The 20,815-nt window shown below is 47.7% G+C and overlaps 2 protein-coding genes across 4 annotated transcripts in view; one reads left to right on the plus strand and one right to left on the minus strand.

Annotated features, from left to right (window-relative positions):
• The window catches only part of LOC308675881 (F-box only protein 6-like), a 41,689-nt gene extending 39,135 nt beyond the window's left edge, over positions 1-2,554 (minus strand). For all 3 annotated transcript variants that reach the window (XR_014028231.1, XR_014028232.1, XM_081341491.1), the window contains exon 1: positions 2,268-2,554. Coding sequence is in view for 1 of the 3 variants with exons in the window: in XM_081341491.1 (XP_081197617.1) it covers positions 2,268-2,372 (105 nt within the window). In the remaining 2 variants the exon portion in view is untranslated. The remainder of the gene's footprint in view (positions 1-2,267) is intronic.
• Positions 2,555-3,202: 648 nt separating this feature from the next.
• LOC308675665 (F-box only protein 2-like) lies at positions 3,203-9,549 on the plus strand. The gene is made up of 6 exons (XM_081341128.1): positions 3,203-3,804; positions 5,129-5,378; positions 5,622-5,748; positions 7,520-7,615; positions 7,697-7,832; positions 9,263-9,549. Exons 1-6 carry the CDS (start codon positions 3,802-3,804, stop codon positions 9,395-9,397), a joined length of 747 nt encoding a protein of 248 aa, XP_081197254.1. The 5' UTR covers positions 3,203-3,801; the 3' UTR covers positions 9,398-9,549.
• The last annotated feature ends 11,266 nt before the right edge of the window (positions 9,550-20,815 follow it).

The raw sequence follows: 20,815 nt of genomic DNA on the forward strand, positions 1-20,815 counted from the left end.
TCAATTTCTTTTTCTGTCACTGGCAATCAGGATCAAACCAGCGAGGTCTACCCACTCGGGCTCTTTTTGTAGTAGGTTTAGCTGTTAGGTGTTTCTTCCGTATGTTACAAAGATTGGAGAATGCATTGAAGGCTGACATCCAGTCAGTAGTAGATGACTGGATTGTTCTAGCCCACTTAGTAGCATTCTCTGTTTTAAGGCATTCTAGTATTGCCTTAGTATCAACCTTGGCCCAAATTAACCTTTTATTTTGGGTCACCTCTACCTTTTTGGTGAGCCATCTGTCAGCCATGTTATATGGTCTTAAATCTAAGCGGCCTCGCAATGTCACACTTACGGACTGATGGTCGCTGTTGTCGCTAAGGTGTACTGTGACCTCCGAGAAGAGGTCAGCCTTATCTCTAGACACACAAAAGAGATCCAGTACGCTACTTGAATTGGTTGAGTGGTATGTATAAGGGTATGTGTAATTCTTGTCCTTACTTCCCAAAATTTGGAGATTACCCTTAAAAATTAAGGAGACTAGGAACAGGCCAGCGGCATTACTTTTACAGTCTCTCGAGAGCCACTGAGGATGGTTATCAAAGAACTCCCCTGGGATTCCCTTCTTCTGGGAAGCTCATACAGAGAGGGCACTGTCACTTTAAATCTAGGCTGCAACAGCCCTCACACTACTGAGCCTGGGGCTGCTGCAACTGAACTGACCCTGAGAAAGCAAGGAAGCAATATACGAACTGTGTTACCCACAGCTGCAGGAACTGCTGAGGATGTGCCAGAGGAAATGTTGATTGACCTATTCAGTGCATTGCCAGAACCTGAGCAAGTTAACATCATTCAAAGATTGGATGACCTAAAAGAGGCACTGACAACTCAACCTACAGCAAAGCCTCTATTTAATTTGGCTCCACTAACCACGCAACCTTGTGACAATATATTTAATCAACAATCTGCCTTTACCTCAACAGTAAAAAAAGGTAGTCACACAGGCTGACAGTGGGGTAACTGCACTGACTGACCCAGCCTCTGAGAAACAACTGAAAGACAAAAGGCTTCATCACACCGTGCCCCCTAAGCTGACAAACACTAAGGATATAATCCAGCTTCCATTCTCATTTGATTTAGAAGTTCCCACAACATCTTTCCACAAGATGAATCCTCAGCTATGCCCCTCCAAAAATGGACATAAATCTACATTTATAGATTTAAGCCAGAGTACCTGCCCATTGGGAAAAAAAATCATTCTTGGAGCAAGAGCAGAGGCACACTGGCAACCGAGATATAGAGGAGCAACAAGTCCTGCAACCCATGAGGAGAAATATCGAACCTCACAACAACTGTGTTTATATGGGAAGCTTAGATGATATCAACCCGGCTCCAATGTCAAGTTGACATCTGGCATTTTTACCATCTAGCCAAAATCCTTCTGGGAAAACGTCTTGTGGACAGATGAGACCAAGATAGAGCTTTTTGGTAAAGCACATCATTCTACTGTTTACCGAAAATGAAATGATGCCTACAAAGAAAAGAACACAGTACCTACAGTGAAATATGGTGGAGGTTCAATGATGTTTTGGGGTTGTTTTGCTGCCTCTGGCATTGGGTGCCTTGAATGTGTGCAAGGCATCATGAAATCTGAGGATTACCAAAGGATTTTGGGTCGCAATGTAGAGCCCAGTGTCAGAACGCTGGGTTTGCGTCCGAGATCTTGGGTCTTCCAGCAGGACAATGACCCCAAACATACGTCAAAAAGCACCCAGAAATGGATGGCAAGAAAGCGCTGGAGAGTTCTGAAGTGGCCAGCAACGAGTCCAGATCTGAATCCCATTGAACACCTGTGGAGAGATCTTAAAATTGCTGTTGGGAAAAGGCGCCCTTCCAATAAGAGAGACCTGGAGCAGTTTGCAAAGGAAGAGTGGTCCAAAATTTCGGGTGAGAGGTGTAAGAAGCTTATTGTTGGTATAGGAACCGACTGATTTCAGTTATTTTTTCCAAAGGGTGTGCAACCAAATACTAAGTTAAGGGTGCCAATAATTTTGTCCAGCCCATTTTTGGAGTTTTGTTTGACATTATGTCCAATTTGCTTTTTTTCCTCCCTTTTTTTGTTGTGTTCCAATACACACAAAGGGAATAAACCTGTGTACAGCAAAACATGTGTTCCTGCAATACTTTTCTGTGAGAAATACTTGATTTTCTGGAAAAATTTCTGCGGTGCCAACAATTTTGGCCATGACTGTATCTGCTAAGGTGCCTGTGAATGAGTTACTTACTGGAACAGACGGTCTGTTTGCAATACAACCTTCCATTTTCTGCTGCTTCAAAGGCTTGGATAAACTCTCTGCCGCAGAGTGCTGTCTCTTACTTCTTGTTCCCATTCAGGCTTGTTAAAACAGGTTCAAAAATAAGTTTAAAACTAGGTTTTAAAAGGTTAAAATGGGTTACAAATGGGTAGGTTAAAATACAATATTAAAAGAGGCTAAAAAGTTCAAAGAAAAATAAAGTAAAATAAAATAAATAACATAGCACTTCAGAGGCCACCGCCAACGCCCTCTGCGTTTCTTTCTCTCCGAAACCGAAAGTGAAACGTGGCCGGCGGGCTGGCAAGAGCTACGAAAAGCCAAGAGGAGCGCGCCGCTTCCCAGACTTCCGGGCTCGCTGGCGAGGTTTTTTTTCCTCCCCGCCTCGCACCGCTTCTCTCCGCCCTTCGGAGCCCGAAAGTGGCCGGCAGGGGCGGCAGGGGGAGTCCGGGGAGGCGGCTCACCTTCCTGCGGGGGTCTCCGGGTGGGAAGGAGAAGGGGAAAGGAGTCGGCGGGGCGTCTGGAGGAGATCTCCCTGCGCGGAGGGCGGGGCCTGGCGGGGCTTGCGTCATCGCATGCAAATGAGCGGGATTCCCTTCTTGCCCCTTCCATCCACCCCCCCCTCCCCCCACCGCCCCGTCCTTGGGAGTCGGGGGTCTCCGTCGCCCTCCTCGTTCAGATCCCCCGGGAAGAGCCCCGCGGCAACCGGGAATCGACCGCGCCGCTGGAAAGAGCGCTTCTGAGCGCGTGCAAAGCGCCCCTGCCTTTGCCTTGGCGTCCGCAGCGCAAAATAATAATAATAATAATAATAACAACAACAATAAATAATAATAATAATAATAATAATAATAATAATAATAATAATAATAATAATAATAATAATATAAAGTTGGAAGGGACCTTGGAGGTCATCTAGTCCAACCCCCTGCTCAGGCAGGAAATAAATAAATAAATAAATAAATAAATAAATAAATAAATAAATAAATTAAAATAAATAAATAAATAAAAAAAAGATTGGGGAGAGCGTGCGGGGGGGGGGGGAAGCTCCCGTCGCGCCCTGATCATCAGCCCCCCCCCCCCCGCTCGCGCTGAATGGTCTGGAAAGCGACCCGGCGCGGAGGGGACACCACGAGGAAATCCCAGGACTGTGACGCATCGGGGACGTTCCTCGTGCCTTCCTCAGCCCCCTCCCCAGTGAAGAGGGAATTCCCCTTGTATTCTCGCCCCCCTCCTCTTCAATTCTTGCCAAGTTAGCCCCCCCTCCCTTTCCCGCCGTGGGGGTAGATTGCGGGGTGGGGGTGGGGTGTAAACTGACCCCTCCCACCCCTCCTGGCCGGCATCCCGTTGGAGTTACTTGCCTGCGACAAGCAGCCCAGCCCAGCCCCGGAGGGAGGCGGAGTCTCTCGGCCGGCTCCCCCCAGATGTTGCCCGGCTGCTGTCTCACTCGCCACCCTTGCCCGCCTGCCCGTCTGCACCCCCTGGCATTGCCTGCAGGGCCACCCCCCCAATGGTAAGTGCTGGGGATCTCTCTCCCTCCTCCTCTTTTTGAGCCCCCCCCAAAAAAACTCTAAAAGCCCTTAATTCTCCCGGGGGAGGGGAAGGAATGGGTCAGAGAAGAATTAGAATTAGAGAATTGCAAGGGACCTTGGAGGTCATCTAGTCGAAACCCCACCGGGCAGTCCAGTCTCTTCTTGAAAGCCTCCAGTGATGAAGCCCCCCCCCCCCACAACTTCTGAAGGCAAACTTTTCCATCGGTGGGAAAGGAAATTTCTCCTTATTCCTAGGCTGAATCTCTCCTCCATCCCTTTCCATCCGTTCTTCCTTGTCTGGCCTTGGGGGGCTTTGGAAAACAGGTTGACCCCCCCTCCTCCACTCTGTGGCAGCCCCTCAAATATTGGAAGGCTGCTGTCATGCCTGCCCTGGTCCTTCACTTCACCGGATTAGCCATGCCCGGTTCCTGCAACCGTTCCTTGTATGTTTTAGCCTCCGGTCCCCTGACCATCTTGGTTGCTCTTCTCTTTCCGTTTTTTTCTAGAGTCTCAACATCTGTTTTACAGTGTGCAGACCAGGGGTCTTCAAACTTGGCCCTTTTATGACTTGTGGACTTCAACTCCCAGAATTCCTCAGCCAGCATGCCTGGCTGAGGAATTCTGGGAGTTGAAGTCCACAAGTCATAAAAGGGCCAAGTTTGAAGACCCCTGGTGTAGAGCAAAACGGGTTGCAGTAGAATAGAATAGAGCTGGAAGGGACCTTCTAGGTCATCTAGTCCAACCCCCCCAACCAAACAGGAGACCCGACACCATTTCTGACCCACGGCAGTCCAGTCTCTTCTTGAAAGCTTCCAGCGATCAAAGGTCCCAAAGGCGGCTACAAAGGGAGAGAACTTCTTGCTGGGGGTGGGGGGGTGGGTGGGATGAGGACAGCCCCCCTCCCTTCCAAAGTGGGCATCTGGGAATTTCAGTCTCAGGAGCAAAGGAGGAGGAGGAGGGCTGATCTAGGGGGAAGACGATGGAGTCTCTGCTGCAGATTTGGAAAAGAGGATCCAGCAAGAAAGTCTGACTCATCCCCGTGGCAGTCCTGCCAAAGCGTCCTTGCTAGGCTCCATCTCCGAGCAAAATCCCTGGTCAGCAACTAGATCGGCCGGGAAGTTGCCTCGGAAGGCAGATTCTGCTCTCTCTTTATTGCTTTCCGAGGGGCAACGGGGGAGGGGACCAACTCAGCAGGGTCTGAAATGACCCCCTAGCATGGATGCCAGGTGCCAACCTCAATTTAGCCAAACTAAGGAGCAAGTCGTGAGCTGTGGGCCAACTCTCTCCCTTTGCCCCTCCCTCAAGGATGCCCTTCCGGAGCCCGTCCTGGTGCGGATCCTGGCTGGGCTGCCCGCCCTCGACCTGGTGCTGGTGTGCCGCCTGGTTTGCTCCCAGTGGAAGGCGCTGGTGGACGGGGGGCCCCTCTGGCTGCTGAAATGCCAGGCGGAGGGCTTTGCGGGCAACGACGCCGAGGTGGACGGCACAGACAGCTGGCAAACCCTCTACTTTCTCAATAAGAAGAAGCGGAATTTGATCAAGAACCCAAATGGCGAAGGTAAACGGATACCCCGGCCTTGCTAGGGGAGGGGGTGGACCCCGGCCCAGATCTGGGCAGCCCCCTCCACCTTGGCCCCTTTTCCTGAGCCAGGCTCCATGGGGGTCCCTGGGCTACAGAGGGGAGACCCTCAAAGGGCATCAGGAGGGTACAAGCGGGAGAATTCATTCCCTTACCCTGCTGGGTGGGGGGGATATTTGGGGCAGAGTGAGTTTCATTTGAGGCTTTTCTGCTCGGTCCTAGAGGGTCTCCAGCATTGGGAGGATGTGCAAAATGGGGGCGACGGCTGGAAAGTAGAAGAGCTGCCGGGCGACTTCGGAAAGGATTTCCCCAAGGGTGAAGTCCAGACCTATTTCGTGTCCTCTTTTGAGTGAGTCCATTTTACAGTCGACTGGGCAGCTCTGGAGGTGTGTGTGGGTGTGTGCTGCAATGTCCCAAGAGCTCAGGGACCCAAGGGGAGCCAAAGCAGTCTGCTTTTTTTTTTGGTTAAAAAAAAAAGATCACGTTTCTAGTCCTTCTGGTCAAAAGAAGAATGCCAGGCCTGGAAGTAGCAGGACTTGGTGAAGCGGGCACAGCAGCGCCAGCATTTTCTGCGTGGCATGAAAAAAGCACATCTTCCTTCCCCTGTCCTCACCACTTTCCACAGAGGGACCATCGAGAGCATCCTGTCATATTCCAGGTTTGGAAGCATCCCTGCTTCAAACAGGAAGGCGGTGCAGAGAGTGGTGAGGACGGCGGAAAAGATTATTGGCAGTTCCGTCCCTTCGATCCAGGACGTAGCATATAAGGGATGCTTGAGCTGGGTCTGCAAGATTCTCTGGGAGCATGACACACCCTCTTCACGACCTGATTTCCTTGTTACCTTCTGGGGGGGAGGGGCTCCGTGGTATCCAAAGCCGAACATCCAGATTCAATTATGTTCCATACAGGATCAACCTTGTAAAGTCTCCAGCTTCCTCTTTCTGTTATGCATTCAAGATGGACAGTGATTTATATTTATATGTATTTACGTCAACGCTGAACATGAAGAAGCAGCTATTTTATATTTCTACTTGGGTATCACTTTTAGAGTTAAAGTTAGATGAAGAGGGGAGGGGGAAGGAAAGAATATATGCATGGAGGATTAAAGGTAAAGGTTCCCCCGCACATGTGTGCTAGTCGTTTCCAACTCTAGGGGCCGGTGCTCATCTCCGTTTCAAAGCCGAAGAGCCAGCGCTTGTCCGAGGACGTCTCTGTGGTCATGTGGCTGGCATGACTAGACGCCAAAGGCGCACAGAACGCTGTTACCTTCCCACCGTAGTGGTCCCTATTTTTCTACTTGCATTTTTACGTGCTTTTGAACTGCTAGGTTGGCAGAAGCTGGGACGAGTAACAGGCGCTCACTCTGTTACGCGGCACTCAGGATTCGACCTGCCAAACTGCCGACCTTCTGATCGACAAGCTCAGTGTCCTAACCCACTGAGCCACCGCGTCCCTCGCATGGAGGATTAGCTAGACATAATAACATAGGAGCAGAGCATTTTCAAGGTTGAATGTAAGAAGAGGCGATAAGAAAGAACTGGGGGTTAAGCTAAGGAGGGAGAACTTACCCTTCAAACTAATTGGGGAACGTGATTTATGACAGCAACGAAAGGAGGGAACTATGTTTTCATATTATTGTGCTCAGGGGAGGGGAATCCAGATTGCGGCTTTACCCAAGCATTGCCGATGTTATATTGCTCTAATAAAAGACTTTTAAGGTAAAACAATGCCTCAGAGTTCTTTGAAGACCTCATCTTGACAAGTTCTATATGTAAGGGTGTGTGTGTGTGTATGTTTGTATGTATGTATATATGTGTGTGTGTGTGTATGTATCTATATCTATATCTATATCTATATCTATATCTATACTGTATAACACACTCTCTCTCTCTCTCTCTCTCTCTCTCTCTCTCTCTCTCTCTCTCTCTCTCTCTCTCTCTCTCTCTCTCTCTCTCTCTCTCTCTCTCTCTCTCTCTCTCTCTCTCTCCTGTATATAGCATGCCTATATGTGTGTGATGTATGTGTACACTTTTGAGAGCAGGCAACAGAACTTCATTTTTAACGTGCCCACAGTAAAAAATGACAATGAAGCTGATCTTATCTATTCTTTTGCTCCTCAGCTGGTGCAGCAAATCCCAAGTGATCGACTTGCACGCTGAAGGCTACTGGGAGGAGCTGATGGACACCACCCAGCCCAAAATCGTAGTGAAGGACTGGTGAGTGGCCAGGGTTCGCCAAGGGTCCCCCCACCCGTTCTGCCCTGGGTCACCGCTTGCCTCCCGCTCTTCCTCCCCCAGGTATGCCTCTCGCTGTGACGCCGGCTGCCTCTACAGCTTGAAGGTGAAGCTTCTCTCCGCTAGCGAAGACGTGGTGGCCGAGTTCGAGAGCGAAACCATTGCGGTCCCTCAGGACAACGAGGGCGAGTGGGCCGAGGTTCGTGCCAGGGAGGAAACTGCCCAAGAAGCGAAGGAGGAAGAGAGAGAAACAGCCTTGCTTTCCGGCTCTTTCATTGATCCAGACTTTTTGGGGATGCTGGAGCAGGAGCTTGACGTCCCGTGCCCAAACAAGGGGGTGGGACGCTGCTCCCCCATCCCCTGGTCGGAGAAAACGGGGCTCCCTTTGGCAAAGGAGAAAAAAGGACAAAAAAATAAATAAAATAAAACAGGGCTGGCCTTTTGAATTCTCTGCTCTTACAGCGCAGGTGGCTACATTCTGCGCAGCGGCCCTGGGGATTCCTCGGAAACATAAATCAGATGATAAACATATTTGAAAATATTATTTTTAGATTTTGCGTGTTGCGATTTTATAGTTGGGTCTAAAGGCATCGTTTCGAATTCTACCAAAATTTACATTTGGATCTGTTTGATTCTTTTCTGCTTTTGGCAGTAAGAAGGAATGGGCTTCTGTTCCCTCTGTGCAGTAAAATCTGTTTAATAGCTTAATAATAATAATAGCCTAACATTCCAGAAACTGCAGATGCCGTTGATTATTACGTCTCCGTGGAATGTACCCTAACTTTAATGGGACTGTATTAACTAGTGATGGGGCATTTTCTTTTGTTAGTTAACAGTTAATAGGGCCAACCTTAACCTTAACCCTAACAACCTTAACCTTAACTTAACCCTAACCCTAAGCCTAACCCTATATTTAGATTTTGTGTGTTGCGATTTTATACTTCGGTCTAAAGGCATCGTTTTGAATTCTACCAAAATTTACATTTGGATCTGTTTGATTCTTTTCTGCTTTTGGCAGTAAGAAGGAACGGATAATTTTCTGGCCATATGGCTATAATAGGTATCAGAATAACAGACTTGGAAGGGACCTTGTAGGTCATCTAACCAACCCCCCCCCCGCCCAGGCAGGAGACCCTACACCATTTCTGAGAGATGGCAGTCCAGTCTCTTCCTGAAAGCCTCCAGTGATGAAGCTCCCACAACTTCTGAAGGCAAACGTTTGCATTGGTGGATTGTTCCCACCATCACAAAATTTCTCCTTATTTCCAGGTTGAATCTCTCCTTGGATCAATTTCCATCCGTTGTTCCTCGTTTGGCCTTCAGGCGCTTCGGGTGGAAAGTAGGATGATCCCCTCCTCTCTGCGAGACCCCCGCCCCTCAAATATTGGAAGACTGCTGTCATGTCTCCCCTGATCCTTCTCTTTATTAAACGAGACAAACATACTCAATTCCAGCAGCCGTTCTTGATATGTTTCAGCCTCTGGTCCCCTGCTCATTTTTGTTGCTCTTCTCTGCACCCTTTCCAGAGTCTCAATGTCTTTTTTATAGTGTGGTATAATAATAGATGGATTTGATTTGATTCTCTGATTCACTTTCATCTGAGTTTTATCTTTCTCTCCCTTACTTAAGATCACTCACACCTTTGCCGAGTACGGTCCTGGCGTGCGATTTGTCCATTTCGAACACGGTGGTCAGGATACGGTGTTCTGGAAGGGCTGGTACGGTGCCCGGGTGACCTCCAGCACGGTGATGGTGGAACCTTAGCCCTGCGTTTGCCCACAGAGCAGCCTGCCCCCGCCACAGGAAAGTCTGGCTGCAAAACAAGGCCTCGGAATTGGCAAAGATTGCCTCATAAAAGCAAAACAAGATGGAGACGCTCCTTCCCCTTTTTCCCCCAGTGGTTGGAAAAATAAAGTTCCGGCATTCTCCATTTGGCAAATGCATCAATAAATTCAGTTTCAGTTTCAAAAAAAAGTCACAGCTGTGGTTGCGATTGAGAGAAAGAATGGTCAAAAGTTGGAGAGGAAGGAGAGAGAGAGGGAGAGTGGGGAGAGTGAGAGAGCAAGAGGGAGAGAGAGGGAAAGAAGGGGGGAGAGAGAGAGAGACAGAAAGAGAGAGAGAGACGCCCCCATTTATGGGTCCAATAATTGAGAAAGTTCAAACAAATTTCGAGCATTGTTTATCGAAAAGATTCTCTGTCAAATCGAAGGTTGCTGGGCCACACACACAAAGCAACGTTGCTGCCTTCAGACCTTCCTCTATGATCTGAATTGCTCTCAGATAGTTCTCTACTTGCAAAAGGTAAGATGGCCATTCTTCCGGATGCTTCACGTCAAATTCTCTTAGTTTGTCGACCTTCAGCATTCTTCCTTCAAATTCCTGCGATCTTTGGATCCTGCTTCTAGGCTCACGGAATGTGTCCACTGAGCGCGAGGCTGCTAGTGTGGCTTGCTAGCCAGCCTGGGGGGGGGGGGGAAATGCCTCTTCCCTCCGGCGTGTGCTGCCGACCCCTCGTTGACTTCAGCTCTTAATCAGCGAAGCAGGATCCCACCTTCGTTGCCACTGTTGTGGGCTCTTGGGTGCAGGAATGACGACACGACACTGAGTACAGGATAACTCATACTTTATTCTTGCTGGAACTGTACTGAAACTTGGGCTGCAACCAGCCACAATATATAGTCTAGCCCCTAGATGGCAGCCAATGGGTTTAAACCCACTCTTGCCGCCTGGGGCTAGCCAATTGCAGGACCGGAGACAGCCAGTCTGGGTTGCTGGAGAGCCGTTGGCTGCTCCAGCAACGCACGTGGTGTATCACCACAAGCCCAGTACATAACGAAGTCCATGGTTGTTATACATGCCAGCAATCTAGGCCTGAAATGTCACAGGCTCCAGTTCACAGGTGGGAGGAAATGCACACTCCATGGTCTAGGGTTCACATAGACTACGCTGGGCCCTTTCAGGGACAGCTCTTCCTTATAGTTGTGGATAGCCACTCAAAATGGCTGGAAGTAATTCCAGGTCCTAACATGACTACTGCTAGGACCATCCAGGTGCTGAGAAAACTTTTTGCCACACATGGGTTGCCAGATATCTTAGTTTCAGACAATGGGGTCCAATTCACTGCTGCTGAATTTCAGGCTTTCCTTAGAGCTAATCTCATCAGACATGCAACATCTGCGCCTTTTCATCGATTTTCTAATGGTCAAGCTGAATGCATGGTGAGGACAACTAAGGAAGCACTCAAGCGCATTGTCACAGGTGACTGGCAGCACAAATTGGCAGATTTTTTTACTCTGCCATCATTCTACACCCTGCACTGCTACAGGCAAAAGTCCTGCAGAATTACGTTGGAGGAGGCATTTGATTACTAAACTGGACAGGTTGCATCCAGACAGAGTGGCAGCATAAGCCTCTCAACCAAAACCCCTGAGGGGGCTGCACATGGGCATTTGGGTTTGGGCCAGGAACTATGGTCATGGGAATCTGTGGGTTCCTGGTCAAATTACCAAGGCATCCGGACCCCTATCTTATGAAGTGGGGTTGGAGGGAGGGCGAGTTGTCAGACGACACATTGATCAGCTCAGGAAACGGTTTCTAGAATGGCCACTAAGTGAGGACTGTGTGATAAGCCCTTCCCAAGGTCCTCAAACTTGCGGCCAAGCCAGTCCTCACATGGACTATCAGGACTTTTCCTTCTTAACTGAGGTGGAACCGGAGGGAGAACTGGGGAGCCCTGGAGTGCAATATGGATCCCCTGAAGGAGCAAGCCAACAGAATTTCAGCAACCGCTGTGCCCACTCTGCTGACTCTGGGGTGGGCCAACCTGGAGAGGCCAGCCAGAGTGCATCAAATCCCCTTGACTCAGGAGCACAAAGGGACACAAGTCTACCCAGCCCACTGGGTAAGCTGGTAGATCACAAAGTGATGGGAACTCTGAGACGTTCCTCTAGGGCACACAAGCCTCCTTCATATCTTGCAGATTACATTGTAAAATAAAGAGCTATATATTGTTGTAAATCCTGTTGCCACTACACTACAGAACTAGTGCTATGATGTACCTGTCTAAAAGTGCCATTTTTGAAGCCTATTCATTGAGATGTTGTTTAATAACATTGTAACCTACATTGTTGTTTTTTTTTACTTTTTATTATTATTATCACTTTTACTTTAGTGTGTTGGTTAATGAGTCTTGACAATTGTTGAGACTAATTGGTGTTTTTATGGTCTGGTCTAAGAGGGGAGGGGTGTTATGTACTGGGCTCTTGAAGAATACCACGTGGGTTGCTGGAGCAGTTAACGGCTCTCCAGCAACCCAGACTACAAGTTTCCTGTGCTGCAATTGGCTATCTCAAGGCGGCAATGGTTGATTCAAACCTATTGGCTGCCGCCTAGGGGCTAGACTATATATTGCGGCTAGTTGCAGCCTTTTCTCCAGTACAGTTCCTGCATGAAATAAACTATGAGTTACCTTGTACTCAGCTTCGTGTCTTTATTCCTGTGCCAAAGAACCCACTATTTAACATCATCAATTACGTCCACTGATATTAGGTTGTGGGTAAAAAGAAGCCAACATGGCAGCTGCAGTTACCTATTCGTAGCCATTAGAATAGAATAACAGAGTTGAAAGGGACCTTGGAGGTCTTCTAGTCCAACCCCTTGCTCAGGCAGGAAACCCTAAACCATTTCAGACAAATGGCTGTCCAGTCTCTTCTTAGAAACTTCCAGTGTTGGAGCATTCACCACTTCTGGAGGCAGGTTGTTCCACTGGTTAATTGTTCTAACTTTCAGGAAATTTATCCTTATTTCTAGGTTTCTTCTCTCCTGGATTAGTTTCCATCCATTGCTTCTTGCCTTCAGGTGCTTTGGAGAATAGCTTGACTCCCTCTACTTTGTGGCAGCCTCTGAGATACTGGAACACTGCTATCCTGTCATCCGTAGTTCTTCTCTTCATTAAATTAGACATACCCACTTTCTTACTCCTCCTCCTCCTCTCTGCAAACCCTTCTAGAACTGATGAGGTTACTGGTTGGGTGGTGAAACATCTACAAGCAATCAACCAAGCTCAGAAAGCACCCATCCCAACGGGCATTACCTGGCACCATCATCAGGGTGTGTGTGTGGGTGTTGCATACCATGTTGTTCTGATGGCTTTGCTAAACAAACATTTGCAAAGAAAAAACAGCTGGCCAAACTCTGCTTTGCTGTGTAGTGTGCCAAAGATTCTTGTTAGAAGGAAAAGGAACCTGGGCAGGGGAACTCTCATACCCCAGTTTGGTGCATCTTTGCATTAGGGTTGGTGATGCTAAACCAGGTGTGCGCTCTCTCTCTCCTCTCTCCTCCCACCCCTCTCTCTCTCACACACACTTTACAAGGCATCACGGCACTTACATTTAGGTATGCCCACAAAGTATGCTTCTTTTTTTAAAAAAATACATTTGGTAGTTACCACAGTGTGATGAGATTTAATGGCTCCATTGCAACCGCCAACTTATTTTTTTTTTATCATAAACTGCTGCTCCTTTCTATTATCTAACTGATCATGCAAAAAAAGACGAAGATGGTCCAGGATGGTGTCTAATATCTCTCTCTCGTCCATCATCTCTAATATTTCTTGGACGGGCCTCCCGTTCAGTGGCTTCTTGCTGTCCCAGAAAGGCTGAAAGCATTCGTCGGAGAGTTCTGAGAAGAAGAGACAGACTGGGATCAACAGGCAATTTGACGGGACAAACCTTCTCGAAAGGAAGAGAAAGAAAGGGTGGGGAGGGGACGACCAGGCTGAGCCCAAGGGAGGGAGGGAGGGAGGGAGGGGTCCAACGCGTCCTTAGTCACAAGTCCCTTCACGTCGCTAGAGATCTAAATCCAGCCCAACGTGAATGTGTTTCTTACCTCCTTTGTGGAATGGGACAATTGAATTTCATTATTTAAATTAAATAAAAAATCATTTTAATTTTTATCATCCAATTTCATTTCTTTGGCATCCTTTCTTTCACAATTCTCTTCCACCCTTTCTGTGATATTAATGTAACCCGCAGCGAGTTGTCCCTCAGCTAGTTGGCCACCGAAAGTTGGCCATGGCGAGTTGTCCTAGACCCGTTCCCTTAATGGCCAGCTGGTCAGATTCTGGTAGAGAGCGTCAGCTTGCAATAAATCTTTGTGCTCATTTTGAAGTGACTGAATCTTTACAGAATAACAGAGTTGGAAGGGACCTTGTAGGTAGGACTGCAAAGTCCCTCTCACAGTTCCTGTTCTTAAGCCAGGTCTCGCCTAATTTGTACTTGAACCTTTGATTTTTCCTGCCTAAATGTAAAACTTTGCTTTTCTCCACATTGAAACTCATTTTGTTGGATAGGGCCCATTGGAGAAGATCTTTTGGGATCCTGAGTTTGTCTTCTGGGATTTTGCTTACTTCTGCCAGTTTGGTGTCATCTGCAAATTTGATGAGTTCCCCTTTAATTCCCTCATCTAAGTCATTGATGAAGATATTGAGGAGTACTGGGCCTAAGATGGAACCTTGTGGTACCCCACTGCTTACTTCTCTCCATGTGGATGTAGTGCCTGTTGTGTATTGGGTTCTTTGCAGCAAGTAGGAGACAAGGCGAGAGAGTTCAGGCAGCAACATGCTTTATTGAATGCAGGAACTGAACTGTTAACCAAGGCTTCTATGCAGGTATTTATACTGCTGGCCACTAGGCGGCGGCCAATAGGTTTGAAGGAGCCTATTGCCGCCCTAGAGCCAACCAATGGTGGTCCTGGAGACTGCTTGTCTGAGGAGCCAGCGACCGTTACCCAACTCCCGGATTAAGCAATCTCAAACAGCAATCACGACACGTGGTACAGTTCAAGTAAAACAAACCCAATACATTACACCCCTCCCCCCTAGAATGTACATTATAATAAAAAAATAGTTGAAAATAAGGTACAGCAGTGTTACAAGTATTTGCAATAATACAGTTACTTTTTAGAACATGAAATAAGGTACAGCAGTGATCCAAGCACTTGCAATAATACAATTACTTTAGAACAAAATCCTGCAAATAAGTTGGAGGCCTACACAAACTTGCAGATCGCCTGGGGGATCCAGGCAACTCCCGGTCTACCAGCTTACCTGCTGGGCTGGATAGACCAGGACTCATGAGTCCACGAGAGTCAGGCTGACTCGAGTCCCTTTGGCCGGCCATTCCAGGTTGGCCCAAACCAAAGTCCAATGTAGGAGCAGAGTTAGCACAGCAGCTGTCTTGATCGGGTTGACTTTCCCCATCAGGGGATGCATGTTGCACTCCAGGCCTTGCCCATCTCTGACCACCTCCCTGTTGTACTGACTGGTGGAGTCCTCAGGGCAGGTGAATTGCCCCACTTGGCTGCTAGTTTCTGGCTCTAGGAGTGGACCCATCGTGAGGTCCTCACTTTGTGGCCATTCTGGGAACTGCTTTCACAGCTGATCAATATAGTGGCAAATGACTCACCCACCATCCAGAGTCAGCTTGTATGATAGGGGGCCTGAGACTTTGACAATTTTACCCGGCACCCACAAGTTCCCATGCCCGTATTTCCGGGCCTACACCCCATCACCCACTTGCAACCCCATTGGAGGCTTTGGGCGAGAGGTGTCTGCTGCCACCCGGTCTGGATGCAACCTGTCCAGTTTAGTGATGAGTCTTCTTCCCCAGTGAAGCTCTGCTGGGCTCTTGCCTGTTGCTGTGCAAGGCGTAATGTCCTGGCAAAGCAAAAAATCAGCCAGCCTATGGTGCCAATCCCCATTCACTATGCACTTGAGTGACTCCTTTGTAGTGCGCACCATCCGTTTGGCCTGCCCCTTAGTTGAGGAGTGAAATGGAGCTGATGTAGCATGGCTTATGAGGTTACTCCTCAAGAAGGCTTGAAACTCTGCTGCTGTAAACTGGGCCCCGTTATCGGATATTACGACATCTGGCAGCCCGTGTTTTGCAAAAAGCCTTCTATGCACCTGGATGGTCCTAGCAGTAGTCATACTTGCAACTGGAATAACTTCCAGCCATTTAGAGTGGCTGTTGACCACTATCAAAAATTGCTGTCCCTGAAAGGGTGCAGCAAAGTCAATGTGAATCCTTGAGTATGTATCTCCTCCCATCTGTGGACAGGAGTGTGTGGCATTTCTGGCCTGGACTGTTGACATGTGTAACACCTATGTACTTGAGCCTCGATAGCCTTATCTAACCCAGGCCACCATAGGTAGCTTCGTGCCAATGCCTTCATCCGGATGATGCCCAGATGTCCCTCATGCAAAGATTGAAGTACCCTGTCTCTTAATGAACTGGGGACTATGACCCTGCTCCCCCATAAAATACAGCCCTTATGAGCTGAGAGCTCGTGTCTACGTGTGAAGTAGTTCTGGAACTGTTTTCTAGCCACCCTATATGAATCCAGGACAGCACCCTGCTGAAAACCTTGTCTGCAGCAGTTTCTGCAGCCACATCCCCAGCATGGAGGGAAACTCAGGCAAATCCTGAATGGACAAAATGCGAGCTGCTGGAGCTGAAGCTGGCTCCATCTGTGGCAATGGCAACCGGCTAAGGCCGTCTGCATGACCCATGTCTTTGCTGGGTTTGTGAACCAGCCTGAAGCTGTAGGCTGACCAGAAGATGGACCATCTTAACATCCTAGGGGACAGAATTTGGGGTGTCTTCCTATCTGTAGTAAATAACCCCAACAGTGGCTTATGGTCTGTGAAGGATGCCCTTGAACCTCCTTGCAAGCACTTCAGTGGACTCACCAGCAATGAGTACATTGTCGAAGTAGGGGCAGACCCCCAGAATGCCCTTGAGCGTACGCTCCATAACGCCTTGAAAAATGCCAGGGGCTACACTAACCCTGAATTGGAGGCATTTACTTTAAAAGCCCCCGTGTGTTACAATGGTCTGTGCAGCAGCTGTGGCCTCCACAGGTAGCTTCTGATAAGCCTGTGCCAAATCTAACTTTGCAAAAACTGTACCCCTTTGCAGTGATGCCAAGATGTGGCTAACGACTGGCACTGGGTATGCATGCTGCTTAAGTGCCCGATTAATGGTGCTCTTGTAATCAGCACAAATACTGACCTACCTGTTGGCCTTAAGTGGCGTGACAATTGGGGTTTCCCATTCACTCCCATTTACGGGCTGTAGTGCCCCCTGTTCAACTAGCTTATCCAGCTCAGCATCTATTTTATGTTTAAGCACAAATGGCATTCTGCGGGGTTTGATCCTGATAGGCATTACGGCAGGATCAAGTTTAAAGGCTATCGGAGGGCCCTTGTACGTTCCAAGGCTAGTGTCAAAAACATCCACAAACTCCTCACATACCGACATCAAGTTCACCGTTTGTGTCCGGTAGATTCCGGTGACCTGGATGCCCAGAGCATCAAACCAATTGAGCCCTATTAAGTTTGTTCGCTGACCCTCCACTATTATAACATCCAGAGGCCATGAAAACCCCTTGAACTTGATGGCCAATGATGGTCCTGGAGACGGTCTGTCTGAGGAGCCAGCGACCGTTACCCAACTCCCTGATTAACCAATCTCAAACAGCAATCAAGACAAGTGGTACAGTTCAAGTAAAACAGACCCAATACATTACAGTGCCCTTGAGAACTACTCGAACTACTCGTTTGCCAGCCAGCTACAGATCCATCTGGTGGTGATGTTGTCTATTCCACCTTTTTTCTAGGTTACCAAGGAGTAGGTTGGGGTCTACTTTATCAAATGCCTTACTGAAATCTAAGTATACTACATCCACAGCATTTCACTGGTCTACTAGTTTAGTCACTTTATCAAAGAATGAAATAAGATTGGTTTGGCAGGATCTGTTTTTAACACACCCGTGCTGGCTACTAGTTATAACTTTGTTTGCTTCTAGTTGTTTGCAGATCTGTTTTTTGATGATCTTTTCTAGGATCTTCCCAGGTATTGAGGTTAGACTGATTGGTCTGTAGTTTCCTGTGCCCATTTTTCCCCCTTTCTTGAAGATGGGAACCATATCAGACCTTTTCTGATCCTCAGGTACTTCCCCGGTGCTCCAGGATTTTTGAAAGATGTGGTGCAATGGTTCTGAGATACACCTGCCAGCTCCTTCAGAACTCTGGGACGTAATCTGTCAGGCCCCGGTGATTTATATTCCTCAAGGCTGGATAGGTGTTCACTTACCATTCTCTTATTTTTTGTTTCCACTTTGTCTTTTGCAATGGTGGTTTGTTTGTTTGGTATGTTGGGCTATAGTTTCCTTGTCATGTAATCATGTATCATGTAACTATGTAATCATGTTATACATACCTAAGAAACATTTAAGGTATCCTCTCCGGAATGACTTCTGCAAAGTATTTTAATAATTAATAATTCATGTAATAATTTGCGGTATAAATTAACACCAGCAAAGAAGTTTCAGAGAGTTTGGCATTTCTTACAATGCAATCTGGTTGTCAAGTGTGAAAAAAATCTGTCGCAGTAGAGAATTCCTTCCAGGGCAGAAGGCCTCCAATTCCGCAGCAGAGATGAGAGGGTCAAAACACCGGAAGGCATGGCAACAATTGTTCCTTTCCCACAACTGGAAACAAGGGGTGTTTGTGCCAGCTGCAGACGGGGTAACCTCCGAACCAGGTCAATGTTGGAATAATGAAGGGGAGGGGATGCAGTAGGGGGATGGGCCCCGCTTTGTGTGCTGAAGGCTATTTTGGTAAATTTGATATTTTCCTCTTAACAGCAGAAGGGAAGCGATGAAAATTAGGTTCTTCTCATAAGGCTTGGGAAAAGCAGCCGGGAAGGGCAACAGTTCTATCCGTCTTTTAAGGAGAGTCTTCCATAATGGCCGCCAGTTTCATTATTTGCATGTTTCGTCTATTCCCCCCCCCAAAGGAGGTCCAGCCTTAACCGCTGAGGAAGCCCCTGGTTGGGAGGTGTGGAGACCGTTTCCCATGTCCTGCGTCCGTCACTCTCCTTTCCTGCTGGAAGCCCTTTTGAATGGGGTGGTGCCTTTTTTGTGGAGTACAGAAGAAAAAGGCCCTTCCACCCAGAGACGCCTTGGCAGTAGAAATACAGGCAGGCCTCAGCTTACAACGGTTCATTTAGAGACCATGAAAAAAGTGACTTATGGCCCTTTCTGACCCAATGACGGTTGCAGCTTCCCCAGGATCACAGTATTAACAGTCAGGGGCTTGGCAGCTGACTCAGATTTATGATGGTTGCAGCGTCCCGGGCTCACGGGATCCCCTTTTACGACCTTCTGACAAGCAAAGTCAAGGGGGAAGCCAGATTCACTTCATATCCGGGGTGACTAACTTCCCAAGTGCAGTGATTCACTTAACAACTGAGGCAAAAAGCTCATATCATAGGGCAAAATTCATTTAACAACTGTCTCACTTAGCAAGAGAAAATTTGGGCTCAATTGTGGACACATGTTGAGGATTACCCGCACGGTGGATACACACCCCATTAAAATGCCAGGTTTCTGAGATGCAAAAAATAAAATAAAAAAATAAAAAATCAAAATGAGATAAATCAGTTCAGAATTTTTTCTACCTTTAATATAACATATAAGCTCCACAATTCAGTTGAAAAACTCTCAGAAACCTTTTAGGAGAAAAATAACTATAACAAAGTAGAATAATGTGGCCGTATAAATGTTCAGCTGCACCTCAAGTCCAGGAAAGTTTCCTGATCTGTCAGTTTCACCGAGCATTTCTAATATACCCAATAAATGGTTGAAGACTGTTTCCTGCAAGGAGAACCTGCTGGTTGTTATGGGAGAAATAGCAAAATTGGATTTTTACACCCCCCACACACAAATACATGGTTACTTTTTTTTCAAGAAAAACAATCTATGGAATCTAATTTCTCTCTGTTCTGCATAATTGACAGGGACAACACAGAAATTTCAAGGCTGTTGCTGGGAAAAGACCTGCTCCAATTGAAGAAGGAGCTTTTGCAGAAAAATCTCCAACTAATTGCAGAAAAGATTTTGGTTAGACAGTTAGTTACAAAGTCAGTTACATAGGTAGTTGTGTAGATAGATACAGAGACACACAGAGAGAAAGTCGGCTCCTTAGGGGAGCAGGACTTTTCTTGTCGTGGGTATTTTTTCCAGTGATGGAGCCCCCATTAAGAGTAAGCCTTATTATTGTGGTTAAGAAAATAACCTACCAGTCCGTTATCTTTTATTCTTTTTTTCTTCTTCAATGCCCCCCAAAAGGTGTTCCCAGGTGTCGCAAAGCAGCCAGAAGAGGTGGAGGTGGCCCCCATCCGGGTCTGAACCATTTATTCCAGAATCCATCCATCCCAACATCACGATCATGGATGAAAGAAGGAACAGGTCGGAGGTCCTTCCTTGCTCAACGATGTGATGGCTGGTGTTTGAACTGATTTGGCGGTCAGATTTTCTTCATTTATCCATTTTAGAGATATTCTATGATTATTATGGTTGTTGTTATTTAATTCTTAGATGGATTCCAGGGCGGGGGCAGAAATCCACAGGGGGCTGCACTCAGTGGACAGCCTGGAGGCTGCAAGAGGTGAGTGGACCAAGGACTTGTTCAAAAGTAGGAAGAAAAATAAAAGAAGGTCCCAGATGAAGGGAGAGGATTTGGGTTCTCTTGAGGTGACCCAGTGTCCTTTGTTGCTTTGCATTTCCCACTTTGGGTGGGGATGGAAGCGATAAAGAAAGACCGACACCCGCCGCTGGAGCAAAAGGGCAATTCAGAGGGCGAATTATGGTACAGTTCAAAGGCAATACAAGCTCCGGCGGCGGGACGCCACACTTACTGTGCTATCGGGTCGCTGGAGAAATGCGTATCGGGGCCAGGCACCCCTCCCCAAAGGGATGGACCAATACTGGTCAAAAGTGTTTGAAGCTGGAAGTGCTAGAGATAATAAGGCACCGGTGGACTCAACCAATATCTTGTGTTCCACGCTAGTGGCCATCTCCCCGTCAGAAGTCACGAGCGCACTCAAAAGTATGAAGGCCAGCGCCTCAGGGCTGGATCGCATAACCGCGGAGGACTTACTGACCTGGAACCAGCCTTCGCTAGTGGCATATTACAATCTAATGCTAGTGGCCGGCGCCCCCCCCCGAGCAGCTAGCCTGCTCGAGGGTGACGTTTATTCCTAAAGGGGATGATCCCAAGACCCCAGAGGACTACCGGCCTATCTCTATAGCATCAGTCATTCTGCGTGCCTTCCACAA

The sequence above is a fragment of the Vipera berus genome (genome assembly GCF_964194415.1).
Source record: "Vipera berus genome assembly, chromosome: 17".
NCBI classification, from domain to species: Eukaryota; Metazoa; Chordata; class Lepidosauria; order Squamata; family Viperidae; genus Vipera; species Vipera berus.

Excerpts from the sequence above, each read along its gene's own strand:
- LOC308675665 (XM_081341128.1), top strand. Across the intron at positions 5,749-7,519 it reads TATTTCGTGTCCTCTTTTGA|CTGGTGCAGCAAATCCCAAG; the intron begins GTGAGTCCATTT and ends TTTGCTCCTCAG. Across the intron at positions 7,833-9,262 it reads ACGAGGGCGAGTGGGCCGAG|ATCACTCACACCTTTGCCGA; the intron begins GTTCGTGCCAGG and ends CCCTTACTTAAG.